The sequence below is a fragment of the Girardinichthys multiradiatus genome, chromosome 13 (genome assembly GCF_021462225.1).
Source record: "Girardinichthys multiradiatus isolate DD_20200921_A chromosome 13, DD_fGirMul_XY1, whole genome shotgun sequence".
Lineage (NCBI taxonomy): Eukaryota > Metazoa > Chordata > Actinopteri > Cyprinodontiformes > Goodeidae > Girardinichthys > Girardinichthys multiradiatus.
The window spans coordinates 20,727,623-20,746,236 of record NC_061806.1 but is presented as its reverse complement, the minus strand read 5'-3'; the positions used below and the strand labels follow the sequence as shown (position 1 = coordinate 20,746,236).

The 18,614-nt window shown below is 41.4% G+C and overlaps 1 protein-coding gene across 1 annotated transcript in view; it reads left to right on the top strand.

Annotated features, from left to right (window-relative positions):
• rapgef5a (Rap guanine nucleotide exchange factor (GEF) 5a) overlaps positions 1–18,614 on the top strand; it is a 62,830-nt gene that overhangs the window by 25,459 nt on the left and 18,757 nt on the right. Inside the window, exons 6-9 of the mRNA XM_047384163.1 lie at positions 8,484–8,565; positions 8,670–8,718; positions 8,845–8,918; positions 13,268–13,450. Coding sequence (XP_047240119.1) covers positions 8,484–8,565; positions 8,670–8,718; positions 8,845–8,918; positions 13,268–13,450 — 388 coding nt within the window. The remainder of the gene's footprint in view (positions 1–8,483; positions 8,566–8,669; positions 8,719–8,844; positions 8,919–13,267; positions 13,451–18,614) is intronic.

Genomic DNA, 18,614 nt, shown 5'->3' with positions numbered 1-18,614 from the left:
CCCATGCTCAATTCAGCCATAGCAAAACCAATTTGTCTTGAAGAGAACTAAACTTTCGAATTTGTTGCCTAAACGTAGCAGGAGAAGCTACTGTTTCCCTCAAATTAATCTTCTTTATAGAGTATGAGTTTTAATGGTGACTGAGGCACACAGACAATAAAGCCCAAGCAAGCATGTTCTACAGTGATTCGTTTTGACTCCTTTCAAGATGTCTCAATGTCAAATGATAAAAAAATCAACAATTTTGAGTCTGGGAAACTGGGAATTTTGAATAAAATACTGTAGGAGCCCTGGAGACAATAGATGGTCTCCGCTGACCTGAAGTAGAAAGCTCATTGTTCCTTTGTACTAGCCTGAAGTGACGAGCTTCAAGTGTAGATTTGTAACTAAGGTCATTTGTCAGTTTGATTTGTGGTAAAAAGGGAAAAATCTAAGTCATACTGCTGTGTGCATTTTGTCCTTTGGAATATAAAATCACTGTCTTTCTTATAATCCCTGCGAGAAGCCTAATTTCTGTTCAGTGTTTTTTATCCTCAGTCCCCTTAGAGGCATATTTATTTGCACATACACACCCATATCAATAGAGGAAGGACATTTATGTACAAAAATGACAGATGATGTGATCGCTCACATACATGAGGAGGTCTCCAGGGAACTCTCATTCATAGAGTCTGAGTGGTGTCAGGGTTCCCTGCTTTGCTGCCCATGTAAGTCAGGTTCCTGCTGAGGCTGCCACTGAACTCAATCTGTCACTCAGAGAAATAAAGTGGGATCTGAGTGTATAATGAAACTCAAGTATATGGAGAGCGAAGAGACGCAGACGTCAGTGGATTCTTCTGTACGTCAGTTTCAAAGGCTGCATGTATAGACACCATGGATGGGAGCTGACAAGAAGAATTCAAATGTCATAGTTATGGTGAATCTTGTACATCAAAGCGTACATGCATCTGGATTTTGTATCAGTAACTTTATATGCAAGATAGTAGTTGACACGCATTCTGAGTTACTTTTTTTTCAATGCTCACACAAGTCAGCAGGGTTCAGACTAATGAGTGGAAAGCACCAGAGGCACTTTATGTCCAGCCGAATTTACTGTCATGTTCTTACAGCAAAACGATACAAACCAATAAGTTTTTCAAGCTTCACAAATACACTGCTGTTCAGAAGTCTTAAATCTTTCCCCTGGTTTGCATTAGCCATTTTTAGTAACCCTAAAATAATTAAAATACATGTTTATTCATGTAATCTAAAAGTTCAAAGTTTTTGATCATTTTACCCATTATCAGTCCTACTGTTTACGCCCAGTGCAGGACCATATTCAGAGGTATGCTTTTACGTTTGACAAGCTACTTAAGTGACTGAGGAGCATCCACGTCTGATTCATTACCTCAGAGATAAGATGAAGCAAGTGTCTTGATGGACATCTTGGCAATGAACCAATACAGTTTGAGACCCAGAGTATTTTGGTGCCACAGACAGTTATCAGCTGAAAACCTGGCATATAGTAGATGATCAGCTGAAGCATGATGTTAGGTCTATGCTGGATTTTTGGAGATGTGATGTTCTCATACAGTGCCTTGAATACCCTTTGAACTTTTTCCCACTTCGTCACTTGAGAACTATAAAGCCTCGTTGGATTTCTATTGGAATTTTATATGATGGGGCAACAGAAATCGGCAAATTATTGTGAAGTGGAAGGAAAATGATACATAGATTTCAAAAGTCTTCACAAATGAAAGTTTGAATTGTGGTGTGTTTGTATTCGGCACAGTTGGCTCAATACATTGTAATTTGCTGTGGTTAACAAGTCTAGCAGCTTTGCATGTCTAGAGACTGGGAAATAACTTGTGCTTAGTCAGATTAAATGGAGAGCGTCTTTCAACCCCAATTAAGTCTTGCCACAGATTCTCACAATGAACGTTTAGGGTCATTGTCCTGCTGGAAGGTGAACCTCCACCCAAGCCATAAGTCGTTTTCAGCCTCTAAGAGGTTTTCCACCGACAGCTCTGATCGGCTTCCCTGACCCTCCTGGACAAAACATCCCCATGAAATAAATCTGCCACCACCATGTTTCACAGTGGAATGTTGTCTTCAGGGTGATGTGCAGCACAAATAGCATTCTTCTTGTGTAACAAAAAGTTCTATTTTGGTCTCGTCTGTCCAGATGACCTTCTTCTGCATGTGTCCAAATAGGTCCGATTTGTGTAGTGTACAAATAATAATGGTCTTGTCGACAGGCTCTGTCACCTGAGTTGCGGATCTCTGCATCTTCTCAACAGCTACCATCAGCCTATTGGCTGCCTTTCTGATTAATGCTCTTTTCCTCTCTTTCCTCCCTCTAAAGGCACTGAATTTTATTTAGCCGTATTGGTCTGAAGGGGGTAGAATACATGAAAACCATGTTCCCTTTTCTTTCAGCTTCATATTTATTCACTACTTTCTGTGGGTCCAAATAAAATACATTGACGCTTGTGGTTGTAAAATGACAAAATGGGGAAAACGTTGAACAGGGATGAATGCTTTTGCAAGGTACTGTATTGCTCTACTGCTACAGGTAATTTTATGCCTGATACTTCTACTTTTTTTCTATCGATTGTTTCCTATTTTTGTAAAAGCAGAAATTGCACAAATGCTCTTATGGTAAAGTATTAGGACTCAATTTAGAGCTTCTACACATTAGTGTATTCATAGTTCGTTCGTTCGTTCGTCGTCTTCCGCTTATCCAGGACCGGGTCGCGGGGGCAGCAGACTCAGCAGAGAAGCCCAGACGTCCCTCTCTCCAGACACCTCCTCCAGCTCCTCCAGGGGGAGCCCAAGGCGTTCCCAGGCCAGCCGAGAGACATAGTCCCTCCAGCGTGTCCTGGGCCGTCCCCTGGGCCTCCTCCCGGTGGGACGTGCCTGGAACACCTCCCGAGGAAGGCGTCCAGGAGGCATCCGGTATAGATGCCCGAGCCACCTCAACTGGCTCCTCTCGATGTGGAGGAGCAGCGGCTCTACTCCGAGCTCCTCCCGGATGGCCGAGCTCCTCACTCTATCTCTAAGGGAGTGCCCGGCCACCCTATGGAGGAAGCTCATTTCAGCCGCTTGTATCCGTGATCTCGTTCTTTCGGTCATGACCCAAAGTTCATGGCCATAGGTGAGGGTAGAAACGTAGACCGACCAGTAAATTGAGAGCTTTGCTTTTCGGCTCAGCTCTCTCTTCACCACAATGGACCGGCACAGCGCCCCCATTACTGTGGCAGCCGCACCGATCCGTCTGTCGATCTCCCTCTCCATTCTTCCCTCACTCGTGAACAAGACCCCGAGATACTTAAACTCCTCCACTTGAGGCAGGAACTCCCCTCCAACCTGAAGAGGACAAGCCACCCTTTTCCGGTCGAGTACCATGGCCTCGGACTTGGAGGAGCTGATCCTCATCCCAGCCGCTTCACACTCGGCTGCGAACCGCCACAGCGCATGCTGTAGGTCTTGGCTAGAGGGGGCCAGCAGGACCACGTCATCCGCAAAAAGAAGAGACGAAATCCACTGGTCCCCAAACCAGACCCCCTCCGGCCCTTGGCTGCGTCTAGAAATCCTGTCCATAAAAGTTATGAACAGGACCGGCGACAAAGGGCAGCCCTGCCGGAGTCCAACATGCACTGGGAACAGGTCCGACTTAGTGCCGGCAATGCGGACCAAACTCCTGCTCCGCTCGTACAGGGACCGGATGGCCCCTGATAAAGGGCCCCCGATTCCATACTCCTGGAGCACCCCCCACAGGGCATCCCGAGGGACACAGTCGAATGCCTTCTCCAGGTCCACAAAACACATGTGAACCGGTTGGGCAAACTCCCATGAACCCTCGAGCACCCTGTAGAGGGTATAGAGCTGGTCCAGTGTTCCACGGCTGGGACGAAAACCACACTGCTCCTCCTGAAGCCGAGGTTCGACTATCGGTCGGACTCTCCTCTCCAATACCCTGGCGTAGGCCTTACCAGGGAGGCTGAGGAGTGTGATCCCCCTGTAGTTGGAACACACCCTCCGGTCCCCCTTCTTATAAAGGGGGACCACCACCCCAGTCTGCCAGTCCAGAGGCACTGTCCCCGACCGCCACGCAATGTTGAAGAGGCATGTCAACCATGACAGCCCTACAACATCCAGACACTTGAGGTACTCAGGGCAGATCTCATCCACCCCCGAAGCCTTGCCACCGCGGAGCTTTTTAACCACCTCGGTGACTTCAGCCTGGGTGATGAAAGAGTCCAACCCCGAGTCCCCAGCCTCTGTTTCCACCACGGAATGCGTGATGGCAGGATTGAGGAGATCCTCGAAGTACTCCTTCCACCGCCCGATAATGTCCTCAGTCGAGGTCAGCAGTCTCCTGCCCCCACTATAAACAGTGTTGGCAAAGCACTGCTTCCCCCTCCTGAGGCGCCGGACGGTTTGCCAGAATCACTTCGAGGCCAACCGGTAGTCCTTCTCCATGGCCTCACCGAACTCTTCCCAGGCCCGAGCTTCTGCCTCTGCCACAGCCCGGGCCGCAGCACGCTTGGCCTCACGGTACCCGTCAGCCGCCTCAGGAGTCCCACAAGCCAACTACAGCCGATAGGACTCATTCTTCAGCTTAACAGCATCCCTTACTGCCGGTGTCCACCACCGGGTTCTGGGATTGCCGCCACGACAGGCACCGCAGACCTCTCCCCAACCCGAAGGCGCAGGGATACAACCCTCTCATCCACTGGGGTAAACCCCAACACGAGACGGCTGAGCTGGGGGGCAACAAGCAAACCCACACCAGCCCGCCACCTCTCCCCGTGGGCCACTCCAGAGTAGAAGAGAGTCCAACCCCTCTCAAGGAGATGGGTTCCAGAGCCCACGCTGTGCGTGGAGGCGAGCCCGACTATTTCTAGTCGATATCTCTCGACCTCCCGCACCAGCTCAGGCTCCTTCCCCCCCAGCGAGGTGACATTCCACGTCCCTAGAGCCAGCCTAAGCATTCGGGGATCGGGCCGCTGAAGTCTCCACCTTCGTCCGCCACCCAATCCTCTTTGCACCGGTCCCTCACGGTTCCCCCTGCAGGTGGTGGGCCCACTGGGGGATGGCCTCGCGTCTCTCGTTCGGGCTTGGCCAGGCCGGGTCCCACGAGGAGCAACCCGGCCACCAGGCGCTCTCCGACGAGTCCCGACCCCAGGCCTGGCTCCAGGGTGGGACCCCGGCTCCGCCGTACCGGGCGACGTCACGTGCCTCGATATTTTGTTCTTCATGAGGGGTTCTTGAACCATTCTTTGTCTGACCCATCACCTAGAGCCTGTTTGCCATGGGAGACCCTACCAGGGGCATTTAGGCCCCAGACAACATAGCCTCTAGGATCATTTGAGCACTCAAACCCCTCCACCACGTTAAGGTGACGATTCAAGGAAGGGTGTATTCATAGTATTTGCACTTATTGTAATAAATAATTTTGCATGCATGTCACTCTCATTCATAATACTGAATCTGTTTGATATGTACACCATTCTGTTGGCTGGAATAAATCCCTCATTTGCTACAAATTAAACTTGACATGTAAAATTGCTTCTTTTTACCAGGGTTTTCTTACTTTTGCATTGACTCTACCAGTCTTTGTTTCTACCTATGACTGGCACAACATTTCTCTGCAGACAGCCATCTCACGACCTTCCTGCTGGTTTGCCTTTCTCTTTAAAGCTGAATGTTTCAAGCTGTGTTTAAAAAAAAAAAAAAACTGTATTACATAACTGTCATTCAGGTCCAAAATACTTAATGTACCAGAAAGTCATTGGACATTCTGCAGCCAGACATAACTGCTCCTCATGCTTCTCTTCTTTCTTGTGTCACAGACTGTTCTTCATTCATAATTGTTTGCTGTGCCTGATTCTACATAAGGACGGATGGTTTACTTTGGTTCTGATATGAGATAATGCAACATGTACTCTTCTGCTTCCCCGAAGCCAAAGAAGAACGAATTTGTGTTTTATATGGAGTTGCTTTTCTGCATTATGCGTACTTTGATCATTCTCATTATGAGTCACTATTATTCAATTCATATAAAAACGTTTGACAAGTCTTTTAGCATCAGAAAGTAATGCTTCCTATCACACAGTGTTTTCAGCTCTACCAGATTATAAAAATGTTCATTTCATGCAACTCAGCTTCATGCATCTCTTATCTATGAAAATTTAAGTGTAGCTTTAATTTAGCACTTACAGTTCGAGGGGAAAAATGTGTGTAAAGTGCATTTTAAAAAAACGCTACAACGAGAGACAACATTAATCTTTAATTGTTAGATGTTCTGCCAACTTCAGTGGAAGGCGGTGTTTGTTAAAGTTTGCTAATCAGATTATTAACTACTTATGGAATGAGTAATGTTAATATTTAAATCGCAGTACCTGGGCATGTAATCCTTCATTAAATCACAGGGTACTTCAACTGCTTTGAACATTTAAACAAAAGATAGTCAATTCCTTTAAAGCTCTATATATTATTCTGTCTTTGAAATGCAGGAGGAAGATCACTGCCAACAGCTAAAATATGACACATTTGCTTGGGAGGAGGAATGTTTTTGCTTGCTTTGCATAGTATTATGGTCACAGACGGTTCATTTCTCTATTTTAAATCAAAAAGGGGCACAGAATCAGATTCTGCAAAAATACAACTGCAACATATGTCAGTCATCTGTTGGTAAAAAAAAAAAAAAAACACCCTACACCAGAAAATAAGGCTATCTGTGTCACAGCACAAGCTTTCAGCTCTTCCTTAAGACTAAATGTATGTTTTTCTTGCTCAGGGAATTCACATGAAGAATGGTTTGTGGTAATTTACAAAATTCTTTGCATCACAAAGCTCTTGATGTGCTTTAAATGAGGAGGTGGTGCAGGCACAGATCATGCTATTCCTCATCACTGCTGTGTGCTGCTTAATGGCTGGTGACACCACCTACTGTGCTTCGCCTCCAGCTCTGGTACCTTCAGGCTCATAGTGAGTCACCAGATTACCAGCTGAACACTGGCTGAAAATAAAACCCAATGATCCCACAGAGAAATAATTTAGTATGATGATTGAGATAGCTTTATTTCTTGTTCTGCTAATGGATTTCCATATTTGGTAAACATCTAGCCCTGTTTCACCGTATTTAAGAGTAAAACACTGCTTTTATTCCTACAGTACGAAACTGTACTGTAGGATTGCACACCTTCAAGGCATCCAGCGAACCACCTGCCTATGTCTATATCTGTTCCAGAGCTCTGTCGCTGCTGTCAGGCTGAAGGCTATTGTGTTATCACCTACTCCCTGGCTTCTTCTATCATTCCCCTTATCATATCACGCTATACACACATACACACACATAAAGTAATACCAGGTTTCATCTTCTTTCCTCTACAACTATTGCAAGTTTCACTGGGATGTGCGGATGCAATCCAAATTGTATGCAAATGGGACTGAGCCTGTGTGTGCCTGTGTGTGCCTGTGTGTGTGTGTGTGTGTGTGTGTGTGTGTGTGTGTGTGTGTGTGTGTGTGTGTGTGTGTGTGTGTGTGTGTGTGTGTGTGTGTGTGTGTGTGTGTACATGCTTTAGGGTTATACTTTGTATGTGACGATGTGTGGGGGTGAGGCAATGCATCGGAAACCAGCCTCAGCTTTGGCTTTCTTAGAGTTCGTATTGGATGAGGAACCCTCGAGTACCGTCTGCTGCTGTTCAAGACCCTCTATGGAAACCTTTTATATCTGCTGTTCGATTACCCCAGACATGCACACTGATGAGGACAAACGTATAATATATTCATGAATGCACACAGGCTTAGGAAAATCCTCAAGATTTAGACATCCTCATGCATTGTGAAGACATATGCACAAAGCTGATGCATTGCTGCACTTACAACCACAGAACTACATGAATGAAAAATATGTATTTGGCTTAGAAAAAAGCTGAATGCAAAGAAGTACCAGAGGCAAACTTCTTAAAATAGGCTTCCAGAGATGTGGAGGATTTCATTCATTCAGCTGAGGATATTTTAAACTCTTGCGGTGTCTGTTTTTGATCAGTGCTAAAATGCAAAGAACAATTACATTGAAATTCATGTACATTATGCAAAAATGTGATATTGCTTTCTCTTCCCTTAATTTATTTTAAACCGGACCATTATTTAATAATGTGTCATGAGGTTTTCTTAGGAAGAAATAACATGTCCATATTTATCTGGAACACCAGCATATTTAAAATGGTTAATTGGAAAGTACCGGTAGATGGATTTTAAATAAAGGCGGCTATTATTCATTTAAAACATTTCACATATGTATTATTTTTATGTCCGAGGATTCAAATACCCAGAGATTTTCATAATTATGTAAGATGTAGTTATTTTTACAGGATGCCAGGGGGCAGTGTAGAGAGGCTGCCGACGCACGTCTGCCAGAAACGTCTACACCTGAGGGCTGTTTCATTAGAATATTAAACAGATGCAAATAAAACTCCGTCTCTTTCTTTTAGGTCCGAGGAAGACTCCGAAGGTAACAGGGATGTCTGCAGTGAGATTCTTCAGATGAAAGCTCTGGAAAGGCTTACTTCTACGGTCAGTGCAATACAGAATGAAAATACAAAATAAATTAACTTGGAAATAAACTTGAAACACAGGTAGGTTTACCTTGTTTTTTTTTTTTTAATTGTTTCCAACAGGTACAAAATGAGCTGGCAGCTGCTCTCGCTAGAAAGACTCGCAAGGCTTGTGAGTAATGTTGTGGACAGAGTGTTTCTTTGAAGCACTTTCAGTAGGATTTATTGGGATTTACTGTGAAAACATGCAGTTATGCAATAAATAATAGTCTGCCATATGCATATTGTTTGGTTGCAGTGTCAGAGCAGGACTCTGAGACAACTGAAATGAGCCGCCAGGAATCTAGCACCCCCAGTGAGGAGAGCAGCCCGGTAATTTACACACTAACATAATCAGCAGTATACTGTTTAAATGTCCCAATCATGTATTTACACCCAATTGTCAACCTTCAAATATTGTTACTAGAGATTCACAGATCAGTCATTTAATGACTGAGAACGATTTTATTTTTTAGATCTGACCTGCCGATTCCGATTTTGACCAAATCTGACATTTTTTGTAACATAAAAGGGAAAAATGTGCTGCAGGTTCTTGGATTGGGTAGTAGTTTTGAATTAAACACAAAATCAAGAAACCACAAGATTATTCCTGTTTAAGCATGAAAGCAAATGATTCAGAACTTTGTTTGATTTTTACTAAACTTACAGTTAATGAAAGTATGATGGTTGAAGCCTTTATAGAGCAAAAAAACAGTGATAGTTTTTGTGTTTATTCTTTTAACGAGTAGGAAAAAAATAAACAGATTCTAATGATTGCTGCATCTCAAATTTTTACTTTCCTGTGACTGTTTGCACTTATTGTGCAAATTAGAAAAGCTATTTCTGTCAATAAATAATAGATTTTTAGCATTTATTAAATACTCCTGCATTAAAAAAAACTATTTTAATCTCTGGAAAGTAAGAATTTGTTTAATGTGGACAATAATACATTTATAAATTGTTGCTGCTGCTTGTTTGTTCAAGTTCTTTATGTTTTTATTCCGCTGTTTTGCTGCTTTATTGGAGTTGCAGTATCCTAATATAGACCACCTTTCCTGCATACATTGCAGACACAGAATGTAGTAAATAGAGCAGCCATGTTGCAAGCTGAACACAATGCATCAGCTGGAACAAAAACTACATAGAAGGTGCACCGTACTTAAAATTAATAGGTGGTGCTTGGCGTTCCTTTAAAGGTCACTTGAGTGACCAAGTTTTATTTATGTGGAGGTGTACACAAGGCTGGACTTAGAAAACGGGGTCAGAGTAGAGTGCTGAACGAGGCCCATGTGCTCCCTCATCACATGTCTGTACAGTCAAAACCTTTTTCTCTCCATCAAATATTTATTCTCTCATCACATCATAGAGATCAGGGAAGGTGGAGAAAAAAAAAACCCATCACACATATAGTGTTTTATATTTCAGTAGTTTACATAATTTATAGTCTAGTTAACATAAAAAGTTCCAATTTATGTATTTATTTTTTACTTTAGCGGCAAATGTTGTTTTGTTACATTAAAATAAGTAATTATTATATTACAAATGCATTTGTATAATCTAAACCAAATTGCACCTACACTATCGAACACCAGATCAACCTTACATCAATTGTACATTTAATTAAATGTACAAACAGCAGATGGGGTAATTTAAATTTTTAATGATTAAACACAGAGAACTAAGTGAAATATTATGAAGCAAAATGAAACCCAGTTTGCAATTAGAAGTGTAGCCTTGAGAGAAAAGACTAAAACAAATTGCGAAGGAGTTAAACTTTTAACAGTTAAGCCCAAAATTATAGTAAACCCCTGGCAGATTTAGGGCTTTACGTAGTCTTTCATTTAACCAACTTACCTCTTCTAATAGGAAGTAAAATTACTATTTCAAAGTGACCCAGCCAGAGTCCCGACTTGAAACTGATAGAAAATCTGTGCCGGGAGCTAAGGATTAGGGTGATGGCAAGGAGGCTTTCCAACAATAAAGACTTGAAGCTCAACATCACAGATAAACCATCAAAGTAGTGCAAAAAGTGTAACATAATATCAATCAGACACAGAGTATAAATGTGTCAGAGTGAAGGCAATGCTTATACAAACTTTATTTTAATCAAGGGTTAATGTTAGCTACTGCAGCATGCTTATGATTTTTTTTTCCCTACAATAGAATCACTCTGTAGGATTGAGATGAAGACTTGTAGTAAATGTTAACAATTACAGGAAAAACTTCTGAATGATTTGTCTCTAATGGAACAGAGGTTGCAGCTACTCGGTTTTGGCTAATCCTTATCGTTTAGTTTATAGAGGTGTTTACTGATAACAAAGGTGTAACTTTACTGTGGTCATTCTTTATAATTTATCATTCTTTTCTAATAAAGCTGTGAAGGTAAAAGCATTTAGAGGATCATTTTGGGGTTTCAGCTGAACACACCCACCCCAATCTGTAAAAGCACAGTTATTAGTAGTAAACAACTTGGTGCATTACCGCCATCTTGTGGTGGTGTTGTTAGCAGCACTTTACTAGCAGGACAGTAAAAAAAAAAGTCTGTGTACAAATGTTATCTCCACATTGATTATTTATGTTTAAAAACTGACTCAGTGAGTCAGCTACCGTTTTTCTGTTCGAGTAGCAAGCTTTCTTTCTTTACTTCTATGCAAAGTAGCTCAAAATCAATCGGATTTGATGGAGGAAATCTGTAAACATCAATTTTCTTTCCACAGATTCCTAAACTGATTGTTTAGACGTTGGCTATTTTGGCATACCGAGATCTAAACCATTTTTTGTATCCCTGCCTGCAATTTGAGTGTTGTTGTTGTGCTGGTAGCTAAATCTCCACCCCAGTCACAGGTCTTTCTCAGCCTCTAACGGCTTCTCTTCCGGGATTGCGTTGTATTTACCTCCATCCGTTTTCCATCTCTAACGCTTGCCAACTTTCCTTTTCCTGCTGAAAAAAAACATCCCCACAGCATGATGCTGCCAACACAATGTTTTACCATGAAGATGGTCAGATGAAACCAAATTTGGTTTTACCTGAACACCTTGTTCCATCTGTTTTCTGTGTAGCAAACATCAGTTATGGCTTTCTTTTAACAATGACTTACATGTTTCCATAAAGGCCAGAACTAGGCACTGCTAATAGTTCTTTCAACCGTCTGAGCTGTGTTTGCTCGTTGCCTGGCTCCTCTGTTTTTATTCAAGGTTGCAGGAAGAAAGGAGGGTAAATACAACTGCAGGCCCACATAGATTTTTATTTGCATCCTTTTCCTTAGTTTACCATAATGTACTGCTTTGTGTTTGTCTGTCACATGTAATCCAAATGTGCCAAAGTTTAGGGGGAATGAATGCTTTTTCAAGGCACTTTATATTTATTAGACAACAGACCATCCAGCCACTAATACGTTTTAAAATCACATAGTCATGCTTGCTGCACACTGGCTGTTGAATTGATCCCATCCGTCTGTGAGTGTAGATAACAACCTCTGATTGTATAGTTGCATGAATATTAACAGAGTCGATCCTATATATCAATAAATAACTGGGACAATGAAGCAATTACAAAATGTCAAGGACACCATGTTGAAATCCAAAGCTTTTAAATGTCTCGATTTACTTTTAGTTTGTCAGTTTAAACCTGTTGACGTTTTTAGCTTTCGTTGGTGAAACAAAAGCTTGAGACACAATAAGAGAACAAAGGAGATGGATGTAGATGGCTACAAAACACAAGCCAACACAGACAGGGGTATCTAGGGATGCTTTATGTTTAGGACAGGAAGTCTACAGCAGGTCTACAGGAAGCAGAGAGGGCCAAGCAAGCGCCTGCTGTTGTGGTGTAATACCACTGTGTGTACGTGGGTATTCTACAAGATAAGATTTGTCATTGGAGGGGGGGGGGGGTATTTTCCTAGTAAACAAAGTAAAATGATGTTCAGCATGTTTGTGTATGTGCGTTATCCTCTGCTACAGCATGGTACCGTGGGATAGTCAAGCTCACAGGAAGGGTTGCCCGACTCTCAGCCAAACGAAACAAGCCCCTTCAATGTTGTCTCTCTTCCAAGGAAAATAAACAGCCCAAGCTGCCCGCCATTGGTGATAAGCATCACACGAGCTGCACCGAAGGGATTTTATGCAGACTAAGAAAAAAGCAATAGTTCCCCTACTATTCCTCAGCTCTTTTGTTTGACAAAAACATTTTAATCATTTGTGTGTCATTTTCCTTTTTAGGACATGATTCTTTGATATTCCTGTTTGGACTTTTTTAATATCCTGACTAAAGAAGGGAGGAGACAGACACCACACACGCTACCTTCTCACACAGACACCCCTCCCGCCCACTTAATACTAATCACACACACTCACCCGTTTTACTGCCTGATCCTCTGATGCAGAGCAGCCAGTCTGACACAAAGAGGTGCAACAGATAAAAAGTATTACAGACTCTAATAGATAGAACGAAATTAGAGACAGGGAGGAATAATAGAGCAAGATAGCCTATAGAGAGCCAGGATTACTATTTCTTCTCTTCCTTCTTACATGGACACAAACTTCTCATTGCATCACCTCTGGATCATGCTCTGTGGAGAAACTCATTGATCTACGTTGACCTCAGCTTCTCAAACATTCTCAGCATTCCTAGGATGTCTTGGGACTGCGGTTTGAGATATGTCTTCATGCCTCCTGTGTTGCAGCTGGGCGGGATGTGTGCTTTGCGGGAAGGGAATGGAAGTGGCAGTGGCGGCGGGATGGGGACTGTATGCGGCCGAGAGGAGCTCACCAGCCGTTTGGGACTGGAGGCTGTCCAGCGGCTGGCGAAAGATGGCTGCCGGCTGCTGCAGAACCACAACTACCGTCTACCTGACAGGAACCAAGCGGTAAGTAGAGTTCTGTTATATTGGCCTGTAATTCTTGCTGGATGTATATTTGTTTACTAAGGAAGGAAGGATGAGACCAATGGGACAAAATGGGACAACTAAAATGAGACTAAATCAAATGCCAACAAACAAGAAGTTTAAAATACCCGATATAATACTGCAGATTTCTTGAAATAGCTAAACTGTTATAGCATGATCCCAGAAAAATCTAAGTTTTTGTTGCAAATGTGAAACAAAGTTGCAGAAAATGTGTAGAGAAGAAAACCGACTTTGATAGACCAGGAACCCCTTTTCTTCCAGTGCTGTGATATTCCAGAGCTGCAACCTATCTGGGGTTTCCAGAAACAAGATGTTTAGTGCTCGGGGACATGGGTTAGGTGAGAGAGGATGAAACAAAACAACCACCAAACAACACATACAAGACGAAATGTCAGGAATGGGCCAAAAAAGATATGAAGACAGATTTTTTTCTAAAAGGTCTAATGGAGAGATGAATTAAAAGCAAGTCTTGATGGACCAGATAGATGGGCTTACAAATGGAGTCTGCAATCTTGAACTGGGTTGGGAAGCTGTTATTAAGGAAGAGCTAGTTGGACCTTTTTGTGCCGAAGATGGTATTTAACTCCAAACCCAACTATCAGTCTCTAGAAGATACGTTCTTCCCGCATTAGGACTGTAAAAAGTCATCAGCATTTAGAAGGACCATAGTTTTTTTGCTGGACAATCCACCATTACAAGCAGCCAGGTTCTCCACTATTAGCAGCCAGTTAACACCCCCAGTTGGCTTAATATTGACATTGCTGTCTTCCTCACCTGACTTAACCCCTGCTGAGAACTTGCAGGTCCTTCTGAATTTGTCAACAAAATCTGTCCCTCTTTTAAGGTGTGAGATTTAAAAAGGGGAGACAGTACAATTCTTCAAACCACATTTGGTAGGCTGAGTGCATAAAACCAGAGAATTAGAGGGTTTGGATAAAAGCCAATTGAACAAAATGAATATGTTGCATACCAAACCACTGCATTTGTTATAAAGTGAAACTATCATCAGAAATACAGTTTGCCTAATAATTGGGCGCACAGTGCATTTTCATTATTGGTGGTGGCGCTTTGCAATCTCCTTCATGTAATCTGCAAAATAAGTTGTGGCTGGATGGTTAGCATGAGTTGGAAGTAGTGGACGTCATGCGGGAAACGCTGTCATCGCCGTCGTCGCTTTCAAACACAAACACAGGTGTTGGTCGTTAATTCAGGTCAGGTTATCAGGTGAGTAAATCCTGATCAACACTACCATGAGTGGTGCGGCTGTCCCGCCAAGTTTGCACATTTCCTGCAGCACTGACCCATCTGATTATCACTCACGAAGACACGTGTTTGATCTGACATAAACACCAGCTAGAACAGTCACTGGAGATAAACTGAGCTCAGCTTCATTTAGATTACTTTTAACAACCACCACTTCTCTGCTGCAGCTCGTCTGATGGTGGGTGTTAATAATGGCTTGCTGTGATGTGATCTCATCCTTTTATTACAAGCTGTCAGGAACTTCGTATGTCTTTCTGTTGTGTTCATTGGTGTGCGTGTCACTTTTCTGGCTAGAGCTTATAATCATTTGTAAGAGCTTTTATACGCACGTTCATGCGCTGCTGGGCACTGTGGCAGACTGAGTCAGTATAGGCTCATAATGAGTGTGGTGTTGGTGAAGCTAACTGTATAATCCCACTCTACAGTGTATACCTAAGGGCAGTAAGCGATGCAAATGCAGCCTGATTTCCCCCTACATCGCAGTGTGTTTCTGAGATCTGTAGCTGATCAGCCTGATGTTTGTCTGAAGCCCAGCAGTGGAAATACTTTTGTTTTGTGCATAGTTTCAATTTTATTGTTCGCAAAGATGCAAAAGTAAACATGTGCAGCATCTGACAGCAATGCTACAAAACAGGTACACAAAGATTGCTGTGATGCTCATACAGTAACGTTCAAGCTTATCATGCAAAGTCAAAGACGTTTACAGTGGCTGAAACATAACCTTTTAATAATTACCAGAGTGGTAAAATAAAACCAAATGCCAATGCAAATGCTACAATGTTGCTAGAAAGCAAATGTGAACGATAATGCACTCTTTAAACCTTTATTTAGCCTGATCCTGGTTAATATGACTTAGAAGTATTTTTCTCTTTAGTCAGAAAAGAGCTTAAAGAAAGATTTTTCAAGAAATGTTATAAAATATGCTGAAGAAACTAGGGCTGTACAAGGAAAACATGCTAATCATATTGTTGAAGTATAATGTTGGTTTTCCTCTCTTGCAAAGAAATGATTGGCACTTGAACTATAATAACCTAGAAATGTTGCATCCAAGGCCATTATTGCAGTTGCAGTATTACACTCAGATATTACAATGAAGAGTACGATTAGATATATTTTGCAGCCCTTAAAGAAATCATACTAAATTAAAGATAAACACCTTTAGCATTTAATTATTTTTCTATTCAGCTTTTTTTAAACTGTTGCTACTTTAGCCTTTTTGTTTTATGTAGATGTTTATGAACCAGTAAAAAAGATTTAATGTTTGGTTTGCAATATGGTTGGGTGTTATTTTTTTAATATGCTTCAAATGGATATAAAACACACACGTTCAAATCAAGTGTTGAGTTACTTATCAGTAATGGCTTCTTAGGGTATCAATGCACCAAGCACAAAAACAGATATGTAGGACAAAGAGGTATTTTGGTCATAAATGTGAAAAATATGCATTTGGAGAATCCTTTAAAATCATGTATTTGCTATATTCCCTATTATATCAGGTGTCTAACCTGCAGAGGTAACTATATTTCAAGCATCTTGCTTACCTGTAGGTAAAAAGAGCAAACAATCAGTTCTCTTCAGTGCAGAGGCTGTTTTTTTCTAGTGAGCTGTTTACATAGTGATATAACTGGTGTCAGTAGAGTGTGGCGAATGCCTCTTTGCCTTCCAGTCACTTCTGACTTTAGTTTTTATATCGCTTTATTCAGCCTTCAGAGTTCACTAGAGTTCATCCTGCAGAGAGAATTATTAAAGGTTGCAGACTTCCTGCTGCACTCATATATTCAGGTATACTCCCAGCTGTGCTGGTCTTGCTTCCCAGCTAATCTAGGAGTTACAATACAGTGCCTGTTTTTTTTTTTTTTTTTTTTTTTTTTTGCTGCTGACCTAAAAACATTGTTTTATTTTCTTATCCATGTTTCCTGGAATTTGGCTCTGCACTGTCACAACACAGATAGGGCTCAATCACTGGAAGAGAGAACCTCCTCTCAGGTTTCCATGACGTCCATCTTAAAATGCTATAGTGCTCGAGCAAATGAAAGAAAATCAAATGTATGTATGATGTGAAAAGACTGTAGGCAAGCATCTACAGCTAATTTATTGCAAGGTGCCGAATACATGTTTTGTATTATTCATGCAAAAAAGTTAAACTTTTTAGTTGTAGTTTGACCCAAGGGCATGTTACTGGCCTATTTTCTGCTCCAAAATCTCTGTTGAGAAACAGAGCTGGGGGAAAATCTGTGAAAGGAAGAAAACCGTAGCTACAGACGGGTGAATTTGTCAAATTCAAAGTCATGCTACATGTCATTATGATGCATTTTGTATTCTTTTTTTTTGGTTTTTGAGTAGTTAAAGCTTTGTCATTGCAATGAGAATAAATGAGATTATTACTGCAACACGCCAATTCACTTTGTTGCATTACATGTAATTATACATGACTTGAACAGATGTCACCCCGGCAGAAGGTTTATCTGAACCCTTACCATCTCCACGTTGTTTAGGCAGTATATAAAGACACAGTAAAATACACATAGATCTATAAATGAAAAACAATAGGCATTAAGTATTGCCCTGGAATCAATTTACTTCATGGATGAAATTTGGAATTTGGAAATCACAATGTGCTAGTTTCCGCCTGATCGGCTCTGATTGGTTACTGGCAGGTCAAATACTCAAAACAAGGTCGCACAATATTAGGAAAGCATGCAACTAAAACATTGTTGTTTTTATGCTGACTATAGTGATTAACCCATAGTTTGCTCATTCTTCTCTTTGTTTTCCATCCACATTACTTTCCATGTGTTTTTAGTATGGCCACTTATTATAAATCTATGTCAGATTTGGACATCAAGGGCAGTAACAGTACATCCAGCTGGCCAAATGTAATACATACATGCAGAGACTTAAGGCATGTCACTTGAAATTTTATAGCCTACCAAATATTGATTCCAAGCAGTTCTTTGTGATTGGGACACATCCACACATTGATAATGTGATGGCAATTGTGATTCAAAATATTCTGTACAAACAACAAAAATAAAAATCTGATTTTGTTTTCCCCTCTTTCATCAAACTTAAGAACTCACATCATTGCTGATCTCTAAATAAAGCAACCAACAACATGCATGAATTGAGGTAACATTGTAATTCTTTCATTTTCTGTTGAATATTACGATCAAGGAATCTGCAGAAAGATTTTTTTAGACCTTTAGGAAAAAAGTCAGAACCAGGAGGTCAAACCTCCAAAAAAAGAAAATCAATATCAGCCAGAGGAGATCTTGATTGGCAGATGTAAATAAAATTGCAGTTGTTGAACAATTTTGAATTTAACTTTTCCGTACTGATATTTAAAGAGCTTCCTTAAATCTTGTAAACCCGATTTTAAATGTGCTCAGTTTGTTTTCATCCGTAAGTCTTTGTTCCTCCCATTCTCGTTTCTGTGCTGTCACAATACCTCCCAGTTTCTCGCCTTTCATCTTGCTTACTTTTCTCATTTTCTGTTACATAAGCTTCTGTCCTCTCCCATTCACAATATTTTTGTTCCTCCTTTGAATGTTTTTCCTTTTTGAAGGCTTTCTGAGGCTAAAAGGATCTTATTGCACAAACATGTAAATGTTTCAGGGGTTATTTATGTTGTGCTATACTGCCTAGTAATTGTGCATGACATATGACTCATTTTGTAGAAGTTTTTGTTATCTTAAATAAATGTGTATTTAACACTGCATTCTACAATTTTTAGCCAAGAGGTGTTTTTCTTGGCGTCGATGCAAAGGAACACAACACATTTTCTTCTTCTTTGTTTATACAGTACGTGTCCATGGTTACATAATGCCCGTTTCATTTTCCTCTCTCTGTATTTCTGGCCGGC